Raw genomic sequence first — 22,294 nt, 5'->3', positions numbered from 1 at the left:
GCAAAAAGACTAACTTTGGATGAATTGTAGTTTTTTTCTACTTGGTAGTGGTAGAACCATTGACAGTTTGATCAGCAGTAATAACAGTAGATGCAACTAATGCCGTAGTAATAATATTAACATCTTGTTCTAACGTGAGTAATGGATTGGCACCATTAGTATACGCTAACCACCTCCCTAAAGTTTTAGCTCGCAACACTTTCCATTAGAGACTAAAAGACATTGAACTACAACTGACCCATTTGGCTAAAAACCATTATGAAGATTTCCAAATGTTCTTTATATCCCTGTATGAAAAGTCTTAGTTAAATAATCTGAGACCAATGTCTTTAGCATCCTTGGATTCATTCATTTGTAACCAATATGCTGTATGATTGCATTAGAAGTCAAGAACATTGAGCCTAATTTGGACCCAGACTGTGATACTAAACAGTTTAACATCCTCCGTGTCTCTCTCTGTGGGGGGCTGACTCATGACAGACCTGAACCGTCCTTGGCGGTCTGTGGTTCTGTTTTAAATGGCCAGTGTTTAAACCCCCAGCACATGCAGTATGTCCACTGAATCTCAAAAAAAAGAAAAACCTGCATAATTCAGAAAGATCACTGAAGACTCAAAGCACTGAGGTGAATGTAGCAGCACACATTAAGGTGTTTTTATTGTTTACATACAGTATGTGCAAAACAATGCTTCATTCAAAGCTGGAATAACTGAATAGGCAGGGCTGCAAATTACTCGTACACAAAATGTAAGCAAAAATATTGAAATCTGTTTATATACAATTTACAAAATATAATAGACTTTATATAAAAATGTATATATTCATCTATGTTATTTAACTGAATCTGTATCCTCAAAGAACAGCTGTTCGTATGCTCCGCAGGAACATCGAATTGTCCTTTACATTCACTCGTTGCACATTTGAGGAGTCCTTTATTGCAAAAGTGTCCATTCAGTGAGGTAGAAATGTTCATTCTTTTGGTTGTCCTCTTCATGAAAAACAAGAGCAGACGAGAGCCCAGTCACTCGGCTAGGTGCTCATTCTGCGCTGTGAGGTGGGATCAGTCCGACGGCTGTCAAATGGCTGTTCGTACACGCTGTTGCTCTGCTCCGACGACGAGTCCTTGATGACACTGTTGTCCTCTTGGTCCGAATCGTCATCCGGAGCAGCGTAAGGGTTATCATGCAGAGTTATTTCATTATATGTCGGTGGTGGGCTGAGTCCTGGATAGAGGTCTTGCTGTGGCCTCCAGGGAGCTTTCCCAAATGTGCCTAAGTGGGAAAAGGTTTGAGACGTCAGACCAAAGTAAAGGCGAGATCTGCAAAGTTTGGCAAAACTATTAATTTAAGACCTACCCATGAATGTGTTGCAGGGGGAGAGACACTCGTGAGGTTTCCCGTAGTCGGGCATGTCTCCGTCCTCCGTGGATGGGCGGCGATCGCTCTGTGTTTGACCGGCGTTGGGAAGCTGCATGAGAACACTGGAGGAGCAGAGGTCAAAATGCTCAGACAGAAAGTAGTCCCTCCTTTTAGGGTTAGTCAGACTGCCGCAGTAGGAGTCGATGCACACGGGCCTTTGGTCGGCTGAACAGCCTGTGGGTTGAAAATGAAAAGGATTAGTTCCAAGTGCTACAGGCAGACTTGACATTGCAACAGTTGTGGGATAAAGAGAAGTTTTACACACCTGTGAAGACCTCTGTTGGGTCAGTGGAGTACATGTTATCTCTGCGAAGCAATGAACCAATTGGACCTTGGTAATGGCAGAGCAAAGGATCAATGGCTGCCTCCAAGTCTGCTTCACTTCCTGTATCCAGCTGACAAAGACCTGTAAGAGTGAAGGAACAGTCTTAAATAAAAAAAGAATGGTTTTGAAAATGTCACTTCGAAGATAAAGAAAAAAGGACAGGTGTCACACCATTCATGTCTTTGGGTTGTAGGTAGAAGCCGCTAATGGACGATGCCATGTACTGATGACTGCTGCCGCTCTCAGACGGGATATAACCATCCTGTCGGTCAGCCAATGTGCCCTGGGAAGACAGGTAGCTGGGGATGTCGGCAGGCAAGTTGGTTTCATCTGCAGCACAAGGATATTGGGTTATATTACATTTTTATTATTTATAGTTGAGTGATGGAAGGAAAAAGAAGAAGGCTCGGCAAAAGGATAAAGAAAAACCACCAGGAACCGACCTGTGTTGGTGACACTGCAGTCCTCATTCCGACGACGGGTGTGATAGATGATGACCACCCAAACCAGCGAAGTACCAACCACGCAGCACACCACAGCAATGATGACGATTCCCACGGTGGTCCACCCATCATCATCCGATCCTGGTCCACTCACAACGCCCACCCCAACGCCACCTTGCACTCCAGAGTCGCAATTGGGATTGGGTATGACCGCCAGTCTAACGTTGCCCCTCTCCGTGCCCAGCGCGTTGGACATCTCGCAAGTGTACTTCCCTGCGTCTGCCTCTGCGGCGTCCACGATGATGAGGAGCTGGTTGGCAGCTGCGAAGAAGTGACGCTCGGTCACCACCAATGGGCTGTCGTCTTTGGTCCAGTTAAGCCTAGGGGGAGGGCTTCCCCCAGCAATGCACTGAAGGACTGCAGTCTCACCCTTGGCCACGGTGCGATCCATGAGGGGACGCAAGAAGGAAGGCGTTTCTGCAAGGGTAGTACAATCAGTTGTAGAGACTGAGCATGACCCAACAATGTCAGAGCGATTCATGAGTGTACAAACTGTGTACAACAGTGAGGGTTCTTACCTAGAACAGTTAGCGTAGCATTTGCAGAAATGGCTCCGGCTGTGTTCTGAGCTGTGCAGCTATAAACACCGATGTCTTCCGTCTTGACGTCAACTATGAAAAAGACGTCGTCCTCGGGCATGACATGCATGCGGCGTTCTCGGGCAGCAGGGAAGTCGGTTCCTCCATCTTTCTGCCAGGCGATCTGAGGGGAAGGATGGCCAACAGCAGCACATTCCAGCCTAGCCGTTGCTCCAGCACGGATACTCAAATCCATGGGCATCTTCGTGAAGGAAGGGAGCACTGGAAATTGGGGAAAAGACCACAAAATTGGATCACTTTAAGATTCTGGCAGACATTTTGAGGATCCATTTTCAGGAAAGAAAAACACATGAAATGGTTTATCCCATCCCAAACTTACTGTTGACGGTGAGTCTGGCCTTGGTGGAATAAGATGATCCAAAGTGGTTGGAGATGACACACTGGTACTTCCCCTCGCTGGAGAACTCCACATTGCGAAGCTGAAGCGTGGTTGTGTACTCCGTCACCTCAGTCTCGCCTCCCACGCCTCCCTGCACCCGTAGGTGGGCCTGGTTGTGGATCTCTGCGTCATTCAGGACTTCGTTGTCTTTCTTCCAGGCAAAGGTCATGGGCGAGTCGCTGGAGCTCGCCGCAGAGCACACAAACGTCACGTTGGAGCCCTTGAGGGCTGACTGGGTCTCTGGCTGCACGGTGATCTGAGGCTTTGGGAAGTCATCTGAGTGAATAAGAAAAGGTTTGAAACGTCAATATAAAAATGTATCTTCAATGATGAATATGTTTTCTGAAACTGGAGGCAGCTGAAGCTCTTCTACATGAAAAAAACAACAATATATAGTTGTTTCTTCTGCTGCTAGCCAGAAAAGCTACAACTCTGACTTAGTAAATTTCCATCATATTCCCTCATGAGACTCATTAGCTTCTCTGGGAGTCAGTGAGGAAAATATTTAACAATCTGGGTCAGTTTGCAAATGGAAAACCTGCGCAGCCTAAATGGCAGTTTCTGAGACGTTACGGTACAGCGTGTGTCAAGGTGTTACACCAAGTGAATGCATCACTCACCGCACACAAACTCCTCCTGGCTGACGGCGAACACACTCCTGCCCTTCAACATCTGCGGGTGGGCGCAGCTGGCATTGACGCAGGGCTGGAAGGTTTGCTCTGCCACCCAGACGGGAAGCCACTTCAGCTGGCAGTCGCACAGGAGGCTGGAGGTGTTCAGACGGCTGCCGGGGGGAGAAGACACAAGACACGTTTAATTCACTCTGTAGTAATATCAGTTCAAATGGTTGATATAGGAACAAAACCACCAAGAATTTGGTTTGATTAATATAATGTCTATACTAAAATGTATTACAACTACGACAAAGCACCAGCTTTATCCAGGAAACATTCTATCCATGCAACATGCAAGTAATTTGTCCTTAAGTGGCACTAATATTGAGAAAATCTTAAGATTCCCTTGCTTAGGTTTTTAGCGAGAAGTATCTTTCTATTGTAAGGAGACAAAGGGAATTGCAAAGCCGTTATTAACACTGAAGTAAGGGCTGTTTGGAGCTGACTTTCCCATGAGACCATAATCAGTTTCACCTGGTGTTCTGTCCTACATCGAAACTGAAACACTAACTGAAGCAGTCCTTAAACGTGATCACACTTACAGCTCCTGCAGGTTCTTCATCTGAGAGAAGGCGTTCGCTTGGACAGACATGATGGCGTTGTTGCTCAAATCTCTGCGGAGAGCAAAGAGAAATGGAATAAGAATTGGTGAGATATATACAGAAAGATGGCAGCCTTTTCTGCAGACATCAGCCGTGCCGAGTGAAGGCTACAAAAACTGGAGTTGAGAGAAGAAAAGGGTCTGGGCTCCAGAACAATAAAACTCTGGGCAGCAGTTTGCTGTGTTAATCAAGAGAGGCCCAACTCCGGGCTGCTTTGAGCTCAGGCAATGGCTGGGAAAAAACTCTAATTAGAATCAAATGCAGCTGTTGCACACGCATACACACACATTCACACACAGTGTTCTGTTCACTTGGTGATCGATACAGTCTGGCACACACGTTAAGATACTAATGGCGGAGTTTTTTTCTTTATTCCACATCAAAGCAGCGGAATGGGAGAAGACAGTTTGGGTGTACGGCTCTAACAAACAGCCTCTGTGTCTTAGTGTGATTCACCCTGCTTAGTTTACGACTTGGACTTTTGGAAACAATCAGTGAAACATGAGGCCAACTCACAGGTGCTGCAGCGCGTCCAGACCAGAGAAAGACTTCTTGGTCACTGAGCGGATCTGGTTCCCCTGCAGAAATCTGGGAAAAAACGACAAAAGCCTGATCAATTTCCAATCTCACGTTTACTCATTTTACTTTATTTTGCTCATGTGTTTCATTAAGTCAAATGTTACACCAGACTGAGCATGAACTCACAGTTTTTTCAGGTTGTCCAACGCAGAGAAAGGCCCGTTCATGTCTTCAATGGTCCAGGAGATTTCATTATTTTGGAGATCCCTTTCAGAAGAAACAAAGACAGACCGCATTGTAAAAAATCCACACCCAGAAAACAACTGCGCTTGCGATGTTAATAAAACTTTATGCGGCTTTACATTTCGTGTGAGGGGTGGAAAATGTTTGAGACGTTAAAATTATATTCAAAGCGGCTCCGGGCCTTAACAGGAAGTTACTTCCTGCCTTTTGCGGCACTTTTAAAAGATTGCAATGACTTTGCAATGGGAAAGAAACCGTTTTACAAGGAAGCACTGCAATATAACATGTGTGCAACATTTTAAACCTCATTTGAGGGGATAAATATACTCATGCAATTCAAATATGTATGTCATTATCCTCAAAGGAATTTGCCATGAAATGCATAGTGAATCTGCGATATTAAACACTTTCTTCAGAATCCGCTATTTTTGTTAAAGTTTCTGGAGCTGACTAGCAATTTGTTAGCTAGTTAGCTAACATTAACATGCTAAGAAGAAATGGGAAGAAATGGGCTATTGTAATATAAATGTTAATAAAAAACAAAACAAAAAACTCTTGTTAATAAAGACTGACTGAATGGCCACCAGAGTCAAATTAGCATATTAGCATAATGAAAGGCAAACATCTCTGTTTACACAAGCCGAAACTGATATTTGGTCAATTTTTAGATATTTAATAGTATATCTTCCACTTTTTAATTTTTACTACCCAGCAAGTGTCAGGTTAGATGTGTCAACCATATTCTTTTACTACTCTCCAGTCTCAGCGCAAGCTAACGTTAGCTTCGTAAGTTGATTGAAAAATTTAGCATGACATTGTTTTCAGGTGCACGGTGGTTGAATTCCCATAATCCTTCACTCTCTTAATAGACTGAGAGCTACGTGAACAGACAACAACACAGTAAATATTTTTCTCTAAATGAGAATTACTTTTTTGGCACACCCATTTTAATAGTAAGGACAATGGATTTCCCCTTAACATTACATGACATTATTTAGTTAGGTTTGAAATGTATTACTACCAGTTCTGTGGGTACATATGTGGTGCCTGTCTAAATAGCAACTCTACAAAGAAAGTTCTAGCTCTTTCATTTTCAGGGAATCTGACCAACTGTTGATGTGCCCTGAAAACATTCTTGCTACCAAACTGTGACTCCTGGAAAAAATGTGGAGACATTTATCTTTCTGTCCACAAAAAGAAAAATACACCAAACAACCAAATATACACTTTGAGAGTATGAATATCACCAAAAGCCAAGAATTTCCCAGAGAAATTGCCTCCTTTGATCCCTCAGCTGCCCTAATGCTTTCAAACAGTTACGTTCCTCCTCAGCAAGCCTGGCTATGGCTGATTGAAATTGAGAAAGGCTGTGTTTGTGTGGATGTGTGGAGGGGGTGAAGCCCTGAGGCAATCCACGTCCACCTAGGTGCACACCTGCCCTACGATGACCTCAGCGGCACAGCTCACATTTGGTTCCAGTTAAGAAGTCCCAACTTGGGTCGGAGCCTTTCTGTGGGAAATAGGGGGATGGGTGCATGTGGCAGGGTGAGGGGGGGTTGGGCTCGTTGAGGTCGAGGTTGTAGCCTCTCAGAGGTTTTCTTTTTTTATGTGTGTGGAGACCTCAACACAGTAATCTATTTCACATCCCAAAAACAAATCAGGCACGATTATTTCCACTCAGGCAGAGTGTTGGCGGTGGAGGTGGGTTTAAAGAGGCCGGGAGGGCCGACACAGCAGCATATGGATTAGTTGGCACATTTAATGTTACTGTATCTGGCATTTACTCCTAAACCTTCATGCAACCAACAAGACTGAGCTGTTTTTTTTTGTTTTCTCTGCGTCCGAATGTATAGTTTTTTTTTTTACAGAATCTGAGGTCAGAGTAAACTCACTTTAGTTAAGGCTTGATCAAGTAAGGGGTTTGGCCTTGTTTTGTTTTCCTAAATGAGAAAAAATGGCACCAAATAGCGAAAAGAAAATTATGATTATGCGCCACCAAAGATCTGCTGGGCAAATTGGATCATTTGGGCAGGCTTTATGCACTGATGGACAAAGGAGAACCAAATCACTGCTGTTGGTTGTGTAAGATATTGACAACCAAATGACTTTAAAGAACCAACAATTAACAGCGACGCCACATACTTCGCTGCTATGATTGGGTGTTTATCTGGATTTGCTGAAATATGCCCCATATTCCAAATATTATTATTGCACTACACCAAGTTAATTAATAACGGTAGAAAAGCAAAGACACTCAGCTGCAGTGTGAATGATCTTAAAACCACACAGGTAAAATAGTGAATGCAACTTACAGCATCTGCAGGTTTGAGAGGCCCCGAAATGCTCCGTCTGCGATGAAGCTCACGCGGTTGTTCCCGATGTGGAGTTCGTCCAGCAGACTGAGACCAACGAAGCTGGATTCCTCCAGTCTGGACAGATGATTGGAGGACAGGTTGCTGTAAAACAGAGACAAGAAAGCAACAACAAAGATTAGAATAGTATACTTAAACCCTGCCAAAGCACTATACTACTTCCAAAACTCAAAACGAATGAGCATGTTCAAGTTCCTGGTGGCATTACAAACAAAAACTGCTTTTCGCAGCCACAGCTAAATACACAGTGTACATCTGTCATTTGTTTCATGTTTTCATATTTATAAAATCATCAGATTTTTAAAGTCTGTGGGAAAACAAAATCCTGTTTCCAGACTAGTCTACAATCAGTCTGAGATCAAATTTTGCTGCAAAACAGGAATTGCGAAAGAAATCAATTGGAGCAGCCTGATTTTTTCTTCTAGTTTTTTTTTTCCCTTTAGAAAGTAAACTCAGATGAGAGCAAATCAGATAGCTGGACACGTTCACAGCCCATAGGCGGCTTGTTTACTTTCAGGTTGATGTGATAAGAGCGAGAGAGGCGAGGAGAGAGAGAGGGGAAGAAAAAAAAAGAAACCCAACAAGCTATCTGTGAAAAACACTCCAGACATGGCAAACACTGAGCTAGCCATTGCTGTAAACAACAACCACAACAAAGGAAACTCAGTCTGCTTTCAGGAACGTGTGTTGATGGGTTGAAAACTCACTAAAGTTTGTGGGTATTTCAAAAGGAAGGAAGGTGCAACCAATAATGGACTTTCCAATAAGAAAAAAACACACACACACAAAAAAAAAAAACAAGTGGGACTTCCGGAGCCCGATGTTTTGGCTCAAGTGACAGCCGAGCAGAAAAGAGGCAAAGGGGTGTGTAATATTTTGGCAGTGCTTTAATGTTGGCACTGGCCGGCAGAGCACAAGAGACAGTGCTTTGTCTATTTGTGTGTGTGTGTGTGTGTGTGTGGGTAGGGATTGGCGACGGGGGGAACTGGAGTGTGAGGAAGGGCATGCGGGAGTGCCAGAAAGGAAAAGAGGGCAACACAGAGAAGTGTTGGGAGTTCAGAGTGTGAATGGAAAGTGAGGAGGGAATAATGAGAGGGAGGAGGGAAAAGAATGAGAGACCAGGGGGAGGGAAAGAAGAAGAAGAATAAGAAGAAGGAAAAAAAAAAAGTGGACTCACAGCTCGCTGAGTTTCTGGCAGAACTCCCAGGCGTCAGGTCGGATCCTGCTGATGGCGTTGTGGCCGAGGTGGAGCTGCTGCAGAGTCAGCAGGCCGTACAGCCAGCCTTTACTCACCTCCGTCAGGTTGTTGTAGTCCAGCTGCCTGCAGCCACAAACACACACACACACAAAGTCAGACTCTACACTGGATTTAATCGCGAAGGAGATACGGAACAGAACTGAAATTTGCTTACAGGACTTCCATGTTGCTGAGGCCCCAGAAAGCTCCGTCCATGAGGCGGCTGAGGCCGTTTCGCTGCATCTTCAGGGAACGGAGGGCGTGCAGGCCGTGGAACGTAAGGCCCTCCACCCTGCGAACCCGGTTTCTGCTCAACTCTCTGAAAACACACACGCAGAAAGTCAGACAAGGAAAATGGCCCAGGCATGCACCAAACTGTTGCAACAAATTAAGCATTTCCATATATTTAATGTCCGTGCGTATCTGAATCGATTACAGGGAGAAAAAAACCTAATCAGCTATCTGCCAGCGAAGTGTCTAGCTGCATGGAGCATAGAGCAGAACCGCCTGGAAAATCGTTAATTGTTGATTAGTGTAAACAACTTTATAAGCCTTCCATTGTTTTGTTTCCACTGTAATCAATATTTTCAATTTCCAACGAGACTGTTACATTTAAATCGAGGTTAATTGAGGTACATGATGCAAAAAAAAAAACATGCATCATCAATATCGTGAGTAATCCATACTGGGATGTACTTACAGATGCTGGAGGTTGGGCAGCTGGAAGATCTTGGCTGGGATGGAGGAGAGGCGGTTGCGGTTGAGCCGAAGAACCTGCAGCGTGCTGGACAGGTTGGTGAAGCATCCAGTCTCCAACGATGAGATCCGGTTGTTGTTGAGGAACCTGAAAAAGGTTGAGGTCAGACCTATCAATATATATATATCCTGATGGATAACGGTTTCCTTCAAAGGCACAAAACTATATCCTAACACTCACATGTTCTTGAGGGGCAGAGCGGGGAAGGAGTTCGCTTTTATTTCCACGATGTTGTTGTAGCCGAGGTCGAGCGTTTCCAGGGCGAGGAAGGGCCTGAGCTCTTCCTCGGAGATCCGGGTGATCCTGTTGTTTGCTCTGAAAATACAGACACCATTGCTCCAATAAATGACAAAAATACTGTGTATTTGACTAGCGCCGCACAACAGCTTCATATTCCCAGACATACAAACAGCCAAGTCCCTAAATTAGGCAGTGGTATTAAAAAATGACAAACTCTCACAAGCTTGTAAAGCTGAAACTTACCACCCAACGTGAAACTATTTTCTTTTTTTTTTCCCTTCGCTCATGTTGCATGCATAGTTCATAAACTCCAACAAATTGTTCAATATGATTGATGTCATCGTTTCTTTCACACCGAACAACCTTTTGGTTTAGTTACGTGTTATTTTGTTTATAAGGTAATTACCAACAAGGTATTTAAAAAAGGTAACCTGCCAATTACTTGGCTGATGAATACCATTCCCTCAGTGAAAGCATGCCCCGGCAGAGGCCAGCAATTTCCTGAGCTGCACGCCTCCTAAATTGCAGTGCAGGGACTGCTTAGTTATAAACAGAGCCCGTACAGTGCCCTCTTTGTGCATGAGACTCGGCAGTAGGGAAAGTGGAGGGGAGGGGGGAATTCCCTCCGATGCACCAGACTACAGGCCTCGTTTTCAGTATTCATCGCGACGGTTGCGGCCCGCCTCCAGCTACACCTTGCTGACCAGCGAGATGTTTTTTTTTTTTGGATGGCCACTGGAAAAACAAATCAGGAAACGAGGACAGTTTTATAATGCGGGTTTAATTTAGAATGCGGTGCCCGTTAATATTTAATTGTTGGAATATGTCACTCGAATCAACAGGCTGCTCCACGGCAGCGGCAGGTGTTAGGAACGGAGCTGAACCCTCTGCTTGTTTTAACACTCGTTATGCAAATCAGGCATCAGCTATGAGGTGCCTGTTCACATCCAGTAACGCCTCTGTCCTCACCAACTACAACTCTGCTGTGAGGTCTAATCCCGATCTTATATGCATTCAGACAGTTTCACCTATTCCAGGGACTGTGTGGTATAGCTGACCCAGTTTCCACACATCTTCACTGTTTGTGCACATATTTCCATGGAAACAGGCTTCTCCATCCGAGGAGTGCAACACCTTGTGATAATCTTATGATTCAAGGGAAGACACGGCGGATTGATGTAGCTTCCATCCAGAGAACATCTTTGTTTTATGTCAAATCATTCCTGGATTAAATTGTTATATTATTATATGGAGTTTGGTGCAGTAACATAGGCTGGAAAGCAACCCATTTGTTTCTTACAACAAGGCTATTGCCTACTTGAATTTTTTTTTTAAAAAAGTGAAGTGTGCACAGTACTGCACGCCATGGTAAAATACTCAATGCCTACAATAAAGACGGTACAGGCGGCTCATTTGTTTCGAGCTTTGCAGTTGGCTTTCCATGCGCCACAACCCCTCAGGTCCCAAACAAAGGTGCTGCACGCCACCTGTATCTCAGCTTTCATGTTCCCCCGACTGGTCGCTGAGAGAAGGAGGGCCGCCCGGTGAGAAAGAACCAGTCTTTCTAGTTTTTTTTCTCTCAGGGGGAAAGCAGAGCCACCGACGAGGCGAGGGAGCTCGGTGCACGCTTCCTGCCCGAGGACCGTTGGATGGTTTCAGTCATATGTGAATCATCATAGTCATTCGTCCGTATTGAACCCTTCCAACCATATAAATGTGACCTGAAACACAGTCAAACTTGCAACACACCATTTCCATCTTCACATCTGGACTGTCACCCAGCGAGTCCTCAAACAAGATGAGCATTGTGCACTTTAATGGCACACACTTCAAATTTGTTGATCCAATCTAATTTAATGTGATTATGGAGCCATTAGGAGTGTGGTTGCAGAGCTTTGCTGCTGTTTGTGGAAGTCAATGGGAGGCCAACCATGTGTCAATAACAGCCTGGGGCATCTTCAGTACTGATGAAAATCGATATGAAACTGAGATAACTAGCCTCTGCTGTTATGCTGATGCGCGTTCAACCTCAGATGTTTACTATTTGAGTGAAGTGGGTTCTTTTTTTTTGATTGTTTCATCACCAAAATCTTTTTAAAATCTTCTCGACTGCATAAAATGCGAATGTAATAAAGCGCGCAGCCTTTTTTTAACTCTCAGGCGAATCAAACCAACAATGATTAGGGTTTCACACAAGCTCATACCTGGCAGCGCTCTTCACATAACTCTTCAGTGTTTTTGGCCACCATCAAGCTGACCACATTTGCACACTGACAAGTTGCGGAAAATCAACCTCGGTGAAGTCTTTCTTGTTGTTTTCGGCACAGCTGTCCACTGAGCAGCGAATAATACTTTTAATGGGGGAGGCTCTTTAAATGGAAAGTATTTTTTTTCTTCTAAAAGTGTCTCGCTTGTGCTCGTGTGTGTGTGTGTGTGTGTGTGTGTGTGTGTGGTATTTCCTATTGGAAAAAGAACAGAGTTTTCAGAAGCCATCTGACGACTCGCTCTCTCTGCAGTGGCGCCTGTAATGAAAACCAGCGCTGCGTTTGCTGTTGAGACGCCATGTTAAACTCTGCTCATATCTCACTCTAACGGCTGTTCGTCTTAACACGTCGGCTCCCTCCAGGATTGAAGAGAGGGGCAGACTGTGTTAACATGTGAGCCGAAGCCCCTTCAGATACAAAGAGAGAGAGGGAGAGAGTGAGGACTTCTTGATGAATCAGTGTATTTCAGGGACGCCTAAAATACTGAAATTTTCTTGTTGGTTTGGTTTTGATTTTTCAAAACTTGTCTTTGTTTTTCTTCTTTGTCAGAATAAGTAAGCCTTCTTTTATTGTGGTGTCAACCAACAATACGAAACCTAAAGGTATTTTGTTTTAATTGCTTTATGTGTAAGTTAAATTGACCCTTATTCAGCAATTATCAAGTTAGTCAGCAATGTCTATGACAGAAATGCAAAGGAAATTCCAAAATGTGAAAAATGTACAGTCGATGTATGTGCTAATGTTAGCACGGTTGCTAATGTTAGTTGTCTCGCCTCTACGTTACCTCTAGATTATTACAAGTTTTCAGTGTTTTTTTTGGGAATGGACCACGTCATTTGCAACAGTAACATAAGAAGTCGGGCCTGGACAAACGGTAGGAGCCCTCTGGCCGGTGGTCAGCAGACCAATCAGAGGGCCAGACAAAGGTCAGTTCCGAGAGACAGCCTGTCAATCAAACAACCTGGGTGGGATGGACATTTTCTTTAAATTTTCTGTGAATGAATTTGCTAGCTTGATAATTACTGAAATAATTAGTCAATTGATCAATCGGTGGAAAATCAGGGTCACTTTAACGCACACATCAACCAAAAGTAACAAAATACCATTTGGTTTTGGACAAAACAAGGGAAGTAAAAGAAACACTATGGGATTTAACTTGATTTATGAAAAGCTGATAAAAAGATAAAACGGATGATAAAAATGTTGTGCCCTAGCTGAAGTGCTAAGGACGTGTATTTATCATAAAAATGCCTTGTAAAATTACTATAATCATTCCTGTTTTGGTTTGTAACTCTCATTTTCAACAAGGTTTGAATTCCTCAGACATACCAAGGAGTTCACCTCCTCCTACACCTAATCAAACCTGGAATCTCTACGGTCATTTGTTGAACCCTCCTAGAACATAGGCAGAGGGATTTAGTGGCGGTGGGGTTTACCCCCTCCATAAATTCCTGGGAAATTGTTCAATTAATTAAGATGATCACGACTCAATTACTACCAGCTGCAGGGTTATTGCCGTTTGTTTTTACTCTGAGCTACGAGGTCAAAGAAGTCGGCGAGAGCTGCCGCTATGTCTGACTGGCTGTTTGAATAAGTGGTATTCGATACCCTGAGGTCTTTTTTTCTTTACAACCCTCCCAGCTTGGAGAAACTGAAGGAGGGAGAGAAATTCTGGAAAAATGTTCCACTGGAGGGAAAAATCACACCGAGCCGTCTAATCTGAAGAAAGAGGGCGGCAGCCAACAAAGATAGTGAGAGAGACCAAGTGTGATTTTCACTTTCTTCCTGAGTGTGCTAGTTTTCTTCACATTACTTTTTACTCATTTCAAATGAACTGGGCTCCTGATTTCACTGTCTGATAAAAGGCTAGATCCTCAATGCCTTTTGGATTTGAGAGATTAAGATGTTTTTAGGTGATAAAGGTAGAGATTTTAAAATCAAAGCAGAGAATAACCATGGGTTTGTGCATTTAAATGTGAATTTTATTCTTTAGGACTCAAAACAAATTTTTAGAAAGTATGTTTATGTATATACTTGACTTAAAACTGCTTTCAAATTATATCCTGTGTAATCCTGTGATAATTGCCATTTTTGATGAATCACATAAACTACTCAGCTTAACCCATTTTACTAGCTTGAAGCTACTAGCTAGACTAGCTAGTTAAAACTCAGGTAAGTTACGTAAGCCGCTAACAAGAATTAACATTTGCTATGTAGCCTATGAACCACTAACCCTGAAATTGGCAAAATAAAGCTGCCCAACATTTGCAAAAGAAAATCTATGAACATTTGTGACGTTTGCTTTATTTGGAAGATTTCCATAAACTGTAGCTTACTAGCTTGAAGCTATTAGCTAGACCAGTTAGTTAAAGTAAAGGCAGGTGGAGTAAGTAGCTAACAAGACTTCACTGAGTATCGTTACTACTTTAGGTTCTTATAATCAAAACAACAACAGCTAGCTAATGTATATTTGGCGGTGATACAACCCCCAAGGATTTATATCACCCTTTTCCTCTTGTACTAGCTGTTTTTTTCATTGCGCATTTTTGTTACTTAACTAAATGTTAGATCTGTGTTTTGTGTTATTTTGTAAATCAACGTTCCTTAGCTCCTAAAAATGGCATAGCATTGTACTTATCTGGGACCTGTAGAGTTAGCATGGAAGACACAACTTTGGTTAAACCAAACCGAACATCCTCAAATCAAATAACAAATTAGGGTTTGGGAAAAAATCTGAATCTAAGTGAATCTGTGCTGGAACTCTGCACTTGGTTCCAGAGTTGCTCAAGGGTACTTGGATAGCTCACATAGCAGTGGTGGATGGTGAACCTATGACCTCCTCATAACCACTAATGGAACAATGTGGCCATTGACATGTGTTGGTGTATGTGGGACCAGTGATCAAAAATAGCAAGGCGAGGATATAAAATCCAAGCAAACCCCCCTCTTAAAACACAGCCTCTAAGGTGTGAAGACTTTCCCTTGAATAAAATGGCTGTCCTGCTCATGTTTCTCTGCTAAGAGAAAACTTTTAGCTGGAGGTGACACTCCTGTGCTAAACCTGCAAACAAATTGTCGATTGACTGACTGAGTGCTGCACGCCCTGCGGCTGCCGCAGTGTCTTGTTGGGGCTTGATGGGGAATACGCCTCGTCTAGCTGGGAGTCGGGCACATTCTTCCACTGTAACTTAACGTTGGTTGGTTTTGAGACACATGCCAGAGAAAGACAATAAAATTGTTGAGGTTTTGCACACTAATATCTGGTGTTGTTCTGAAAGCACGTATTGCTCAACAATATTCCAGAAGATCTTTCTGGTTCAAGTCTGAAGGGAATGAAACACTACAAGTCTGATGTTTTTAAACTGAACAAGATCACTCATAGACTTTAAGTACTTTTCTGCACAAAAGCTGTACTGAATGAAATTTAAGGTGATGGATGATGTCAAATTTCTGGCCACTTAGAAACACACTCTCGTGTCCAAACTAACCACTATTCATTTCCAAGTCCCATAAAGGACAACACAAAATCTGCCCACTTATGATGAAACAAACAAAATCACCACATTTGGATTTTCTCTCTTTCCAAAGTCACGTCACTGCCTCCAGGTTAAAAATACCCCGACAGCAGCGAAAGCCACCGAACGAAATATTTCCATTTCTGTTGATGGCATTTGTCTTCGAACACGTGACTCGTCTGGGGCCGACTGCCATGTCTCAGACTGCCCTGTCTGGGAACAAGCTCAGCCAAATGGGTTGCTCTCTAGAGGAAAGGAAGGGGGAGGAACCACTTCCCAGCTCACTACTTTAACCAGCAATGACAGCCCTGGCAGAGGATTACCCTCCAGATTGAGATGAGGTGCGAATCTGAAGAAGTGTCGGGAGTTTAGGAAAAGCTTAACTTACAGAATGAGTGTTGTAATATTTGACGCGTAAGGTCCCAAATCCGGTATCGCCTCCAGTTCATTGTGGTTCAGCTTTCTGTGTCAGAAAAATAAAACAGTCAAACGAATAGTGTGTCACATGATGGCTGTTTTGGAAAAACCCTTTGTTTGCTCTAGAAAGCGCCAAAAAGTCATACTTACATTTCACTCAGATGTTGTAGTTTGGAAAACAAAGTGCTGTCAAGCACCTGCAATTTGTTATGGCTCAGGTCCCTGTGAAAGAAAAAAAAGCAAAACTTAGGGGAAAAGTATACACCATGCACTATATTTTTCAATTCCTGCAGTCTTCCATTTGGGTCTACACAGCAGAGATAATTACATACAAATTCTCTCGTGTTATTGTGCCGTAACACTGCGAACAGTGGAAGTGGATCAAAGGAAAGTTGGTGCAATTAAACTCGAAGATATATGGTGATTAAATGAAACTGAATGTTTAGAGAAATAACGGAGAAAATTTAAGAATAAAGGATTTCTAGTTTCACACAGTTATCACCACACAGTCTACTGCCAGCATCTTCATTTTGAACAAATTCTTTAAAAAGTCTTTCAGCTGATTCTTATTTTAGTTTAGTTTATAAGACTGGGTGTGACTTTGGTTTTAGATCATTTATTTAAGGTCTTCCAGACAAATATCGGAGCCTCTGAACCGATTCTGCGAGTGTGACATCTGAAAGCAACTGAAAAAGTTCCAAAACAAACTGCTCTACATTCAAAGCCCCCCCCCCCCCCCCCCCCCCCCCCCCCCAAAAAAAAATGGCTTACAAGTTAAAGGCCTGGTTTTGGCTTTTCATCCAGTCTTTGTAACACAGAAGAGAAGGCCCAGGCCAAAACTGCTCATTTTATATCCAGGCCTCAGCAGAGAAGCAGAGCCAAAACAGACAAGCTGATAAGTTATTGAGGGGCAAGATTCTTTTTGTCTTGAAAGGATGCCAAAACCTGGAGAGTGGAGTCGACAGAACTCTAATACTGCAGAAGTCTCCCTTCAGATGTCTTATCTGGTGTAATCACCGCCTGACTTAAATATTTACAAATCTTTAAACATCTAGCAAAGAGGACTCTTCGAGAGGTTTGCACGTTTTGGAAACTTCTCACCAGTTGCACCTTTACTTGCCCTGTATATTGTCCGTTTTAGACTTGCTCCATTATATCGCGTCTATGTCGTGGCTTAATCTGAGCTCCCTTTGGATCCAGGCCTGACTCATACTCAACCGAGCCTGAGTTTGGACTCGTCTGGAGCAGTCTTTGGCTGCCGCTCACCGGGGAGACTCGTGTTTTTGCTGCCTGTATTTTTGAGAAGGAGCCCGAGTACGAGCTCAAGAAGTCTGGCAAGCCGAGCCTCGTGCACAGCAAAGTGGAGTGGAGTTATTGACGCGGGTGCGCACGATCAACTCTGCGATGCCAGGCGCTTTTTTTGACACCTCCCCTCCTCGTCCTCGTCCTCCTCCCCCATACCTCGCTCATCTGGAATCCATCAAGGAGCTCTGGGAGGAGGGGGAGAACCTAACAACTGGTAATGTATTCACAATGCCGGGAAAAGCGAGAGGGACGCCTTTCATACGTCTGAAACACCCCTGTCAAATTTTCTGGGGCCTGTTTTTGTTCTTTGGTGGAAAGTTTCATGGACCACTCAACCAGAGTTTTACTTCCCTTGCTAAAGTTTACCCCCATTGCTCCTCCTTGTTTCGAAGCGTGCAGCTGTGTGGTTGTTGTTGTTGTTATAGCTCCAGCGCTGGGGGCCATATGGCAAAGGTGTCCTATCATACTCCCTAGATAAACCCTGAGTAGCCCTGACACTTCCATTTCCCTCACAAAGCAGGCTCTGAGTGGAGCAAGATAACGCGCAATGGCTGCGTACAGGCTGCAGCCTGTATCTGCTGGTCTGGTGAAAATGCACTGCATGGCCTCCTTATCAGCCACTGAAAAGTGAATGAATGAGCTACTCTAGGTTACAAGAGCTGTCATTAAAGTTCTGCACAATACACACGGGGCACAGCAAAAGATTTCAAATTAAGTTTGGTCTAATTTTCTCAGAGGCAAAAGAAAATTCTGTAAAGAGGAAGGTTTTTAAAGACCCCAAGCTAGCTAAACAGCAATTAATTCCAAAAAGCAAACTATGACACAAAATATGTCATCCTTATATATTAGTGGCAATTTTGTCTTTTTTAAGATTAACCACAACTTTTTTTATTATTTTGGAAGCCAGATATGATAAATTGAAACTTCCTGGCTAGCAGTTATTAGCTAGGATAGCCAGTCAAAGTAGACATGTAATTATCTAACATAGATTAGCATTAGCAAAAGTGCAAACCAGCTGGATTCCTTACATTATTTTATTATTTTTCAATTATAAATCTTTTTAAATTATGGTTAGGGTTTGTTATGATTGCCTGGTCAAATTTATGTAGTTCTTTAGCTCAAAAATCCCTCAAATTTATTTCATAAATATTTGCAAAACTTCAGTGGGGTTTTATGTTCAGTAAAACATCTGTTTACTTTAGTTTTAGTATTCTAACCTTAATGTAAATATGTTGTTTAATAGCACAGACCACTAGTTTTTCTAACTGCTAGCTGGTTAAAACTTTGGTAGTTAACTCACAATCAGTGAAATAAGACATATAAGTAGCTAACATAGATTAGCATTAGCTAAAGTGCAAACCACTAGGATTCCTTACATTATTTTCTTATTTTTTTTTTATTTATCTTTGAGTTCTTTAGCTTCAAAATCCATCAAATGTATCTAATCAACATTTGTAATACTCTGGTGGGGTTTTATGTTTCATATAATATCTCTTTCACTTATTCTGTTATGTACATCTCATTATTAATTAAAAGATACAACTATTTCAAATTGAAGTGAATATATGGTTAAATATTCAACAGAATGATACCTGTTCTTTATTATCTGTGATGTACATGCTATTTATTAAAAAGTTAATAGCATTAGTATTATTATATTGAAATATATTGTTAAATAGCACAAACCACCAGTTTTCCCAGATGTTAGCCAACTACCTGCAGTTTTAGCTAGCTAACAATGAATAAGCATTTTTCTTTGGCATATGCCTGCCTTGCCAAACAAAAGTGGTTTCAACAAACTTCTGACAAATATGAGTAAAGCTGGAACTCACGTAGTATTAGTTTAGAAAAAAAGTTCTGTATGTATGTCTTAATGTTTTCTATTACTGTGTGTTTCCATTTATTAAAAAGTAACTTCATAAAATGGTTCTGGAGTTGAATGAAAAGACATCAAATCCTGGCATTACTCGTTAATGTATTGCCCACAACAAACTCTCATGGCTATTCATGGCTTAATCCAGTTTCGTTACGCTCTAGTCTTCTTCTTCTTCTCCCTCCTACTTTCTCCTTCCCCCTTTCCTTTCTGTGAGTTTGCTTCGAACTAATCCTACACGCTCCTCCTTAATCAGTACCATCGCTGGCTCTGGTGTTGCTAATTCAGCAGAAATAATGGGGTGCTGGAAAACAAAGGCTCGGGCGGTTTAAGGGGTTTAAGATGTGCTGGAGAGCCACTCGTAAATTAGCATGCCAGAGTGAAAAGAATTTTCCCCCCATGTGGAACTCTTTTTTTTTTTTTTTTTCATCTTCTTTGGAAGACTGGGCCTTGGCTATGAGGCTCAGGCTGGGTCTATTTTCTCTGGCAACGTCAAGTTTCCAGAGCAGCACATTTCAGAAGGAGAAAAACTAAATTCAACAGCTTCTACCAGGCACCAAATCAAGCACCGTAGCCCGAGAGAGAACAGTAAAAAAATCAAGTTCTCCAGCTCAATGCAATGCAATAAAAAAAATATCCAGCAAGAATAATTATCTGTAAAGTGAAAACACACAGAGGAAGCATTAAAGTTGTGTATGGGTGCTTGAGCTCCAGCGGGCTTCAGGCCGAGCTCATCTTAACGGAGCCAGTGGACGAACAGGAGAGTAATGGAGATGTTACTTCAGGAAACAGTCCAGTGCTTAACGCAGACTGCATCTGATTTATGCTTTTATGGCTTTGGAGGCCTCAGGGGGGTCTGTGAAATCTGGAGACTGAACCAACACTGAAACACACCGGTTTCTTCAAATAAAACCAGGGATGTAACCAAACTGTCAAAGGAGCGGGGACACAATGGGTAAATTCTACTTGTAATTGTTATTACTATAATTCCAAATGATAATAGTAGCACCCCCATGACCGTGCCCACTTTCACCAAACAAAGACACACCAGAAAGCCTAACAGGATACCTGCAGGCTTTCTTAATCAATTACAATTTAGTAAAGGCCCTGGTGGGACTGACAATGGCACATTGATGTGTAAAAACACACTGAGAGCCTGTTGGGCTTCCCTGCTGGCCTCAGGATGAATGGCATGTTGCTGTGAGGGGTCAATACAATGCATAAACTTAACATAAGACTTAAACAGATTAATGAATAGGTGTTTAATCTGATTAAATAAGAACGTTCTTGTCATTCTACGACTTCACATTAGAGAAAACCTCTGCAGAATGTTTTTTAGAGTAAAATAATTTGATCTCATCTCAAAGCTAAATCAATTAAGTAATTTTCTTCTCCAATAAAATATTATTTTATAGCTTATTAGGTTTCACATGGATGTGGGTCATCCCATGCGCTCTAAGTGAAACGAACTGATTTATTCCTCACATGTAATAAAAAGCACTAAAAACACACAAATGAGAAGTGATATAAAACTAGTGAAGAGAGTGACAGGGGTGCACAAAAGGCTCTTTAAAGCGGACTCACAGTTGAACAGTCCATTCCGGGACCGTATCTGGAATTTGGCCCCTTTTCAGCCGACTGCAGTCCACAAGCTCCCCAAAACACGCGCAGGGAGGGGGACACGTCCTCGAGTTAGCAGCAGATCCACGCTGTAGTCTCAAAAACAGCACAAAAACCACGGCAAACCTCGCAAAACCGCGAGGCTGCGTAGAGGAACACATATTTTTTCTCTCTCCCTCTCTCCCTCTCTTCTGGCCACACAAGAAAACACCCCCTCTTTAAGTTTTTTATCTTCAGATGAGGCGCAACAAATCCGGGGAAAAAGTGAGGAGAAAAGACGGGAAAATCCCAACTCTGGTGCAGTTCTATCGGTCGATGCTTATATCCAATCCCTCGTTGTTGTGAGAATGGCGGAGGTGAAGTGTAAAAGAAACGCGTCCCTCTCAAACTTGTCCATTCCTGTGGAGAAACTTTTTTCCTGCCGTGCGTCTCGCTGCTACTGCTGCTGTTGGGGCAACTTGTGCTGTGCAGGGTCCCCACAGCGCAGCGTGAGCACACACCAGAGGTATGTGGGGGGAGGTGCCACAAGGGTGCCTGGGAAATGTAGTCCAGGGAAATATAGCCTGATTGGGAGTATTTTAGCAGGAAAAAAGTAATTCGCTGGAATAAAATCGACGATGGTGCAGTGTTTTTTTTTATTTTTTTATCAAATTACACGAGCTGGATATGTAATGTAAGAATTTAGTCAAGCTGTGCTACCGACAAAATGCTTTCAGACTCACATAGCACGACTGAGTTGCTAATTTAGAAGTGAGATATCTATTAAGTTAATGATAACTGTAATGAAAAGTTTGTTTCTTGGTTACTAAATCCGTAGTTTGTTATATTCAATTTCAAATAATAGCGTGAAATCCCCGTTATTCTTTAACTAAATAAAAAAAGTCCATTGTAATTTCCTAGAACTGTAAGTGATCCAATTTTCTTCCACGTTTTCCAGTTTCCCAGCCAATTAATTGATAAAAGATGTCAAAATTCTGATATTATGTATACAGTTTCAAGAAAAAAGTCAGAATTTGTCAGGAAAAAAAAGTCAGAGGGTTGAAAAAAACAGAATTGTGAGAAAAGATATCAGAATTTATCAAATAAAAAGTCTGGATGGTTAGGAAAATCCAGAAAACTGACTTTATTCTTCAGATTAAATAAATAAATAAATAATAAAAATAAATCTGATTTACTCCCAGAATTCCGAGAAAGAAAAGTTAGAATTCATCAGAAAAAAAAAGACTGAATTGTGAGGGGAAACCAGAAAACCGCCAGACTTTACTTAATTCTTAAACTTCAGAGATCAAAGTCAGACTTCTGAGAAAAATAAAATCTAAAATCTGACCTTACTCTTGGGATTCTGAGCAGAAAAAGCCATAATTCTGCTAAAAAAGTAATAATCTCCCATTGGCCCTAGTCCACTTTTGTATATTTCCATTTATGATCAAAAG

At 42.3% G+C, this 22,294-nt stretch overlaps 1 protein-coding gene across 1 annotated transcript; it reads right to left on the bottom strand.

Annotated features, from left to right (window-relative positions):
* Positions 1-473: 473 nt before the first annotated feature.
* lrig3 (leucine-rich repeats and immunoglobulin-like domains 3) lies at positions 474-21,307 on the bottom strand. The gene is made up of 19 exons (XM_084573387.1): positions 20,826-21,307; positions 16,214-16,285; positions 16,035-16,109; positions 9,808-9,942; positions 9,571-9,714; positions 9,046-9,189; positions 8,811-8,954; positions 7,574-7,717; positions 5,205-5,285; positions 5,016-5,087; positions 4,440-4,511; positions 3,844-4,007; positions 3,164-3,499; positions 2,764-3,045; positions 2,186-2,662; positions 1,914-2,072; positions 1,683-1,823; positions 1,355-1,591; positions 474-1,270 (listed from the first exon to the last, which is right to left on the bottom strand). Exons 1-19 carry the CDS (start codon positions 21,020-21,022, stop codon positions 1,029-1,031), a joined length of 3,318 nt encoding a protein of 1,105 aa, XP_084429513.1. The 5' UTR covers positions 21,023-21,307; the 3' UTR covers positions 474-1,028.
* Between the last annotated feature and the right edge of the window lie 987 nt (positions 21,308-22,294).

This window comes from Chelon labrosus (genome assembly GCF_963514085.1).
Source record: "Chelon labrosus genome assembly, chromosome: 23".
NCBI lineage: Eukaryota > Metazoa > Chordata > Actinopteri > Mugiliformes > Mugilidae > Chelon > Chelon labrosus.
The sequence above is the reverse complement of the archived record's forward strand: the minus strand, read 5'-3'. Positions and strand labels throughout refer to the sequence as shown.

Excerpts from the sequence above, each read along its gene's own strand:
- lrig3 (XM_084573387.1), bottom strand. The coding sequence starts at position 21,022 with ATGTGTTCCTCTACGCAGCCTCGCGGTTTTGCGAGGTTTGCCGTGGTT. Across the intron at positions 9,943-16,034 it reads AATATTACAACACTCATTCT|AGCAAACAACAGGATCACCC; the intron begins GTAAGTTAAGCT and ends CTGTATTTTCAG. Across the intron at positions 7,718-8,810 it reads TGCCAGAAACTCAGCGAGCT|CAACCTGTCCTCCAATCATC; the intron begins GTGAGTCCACTT and ends TCTGTTTTACAG.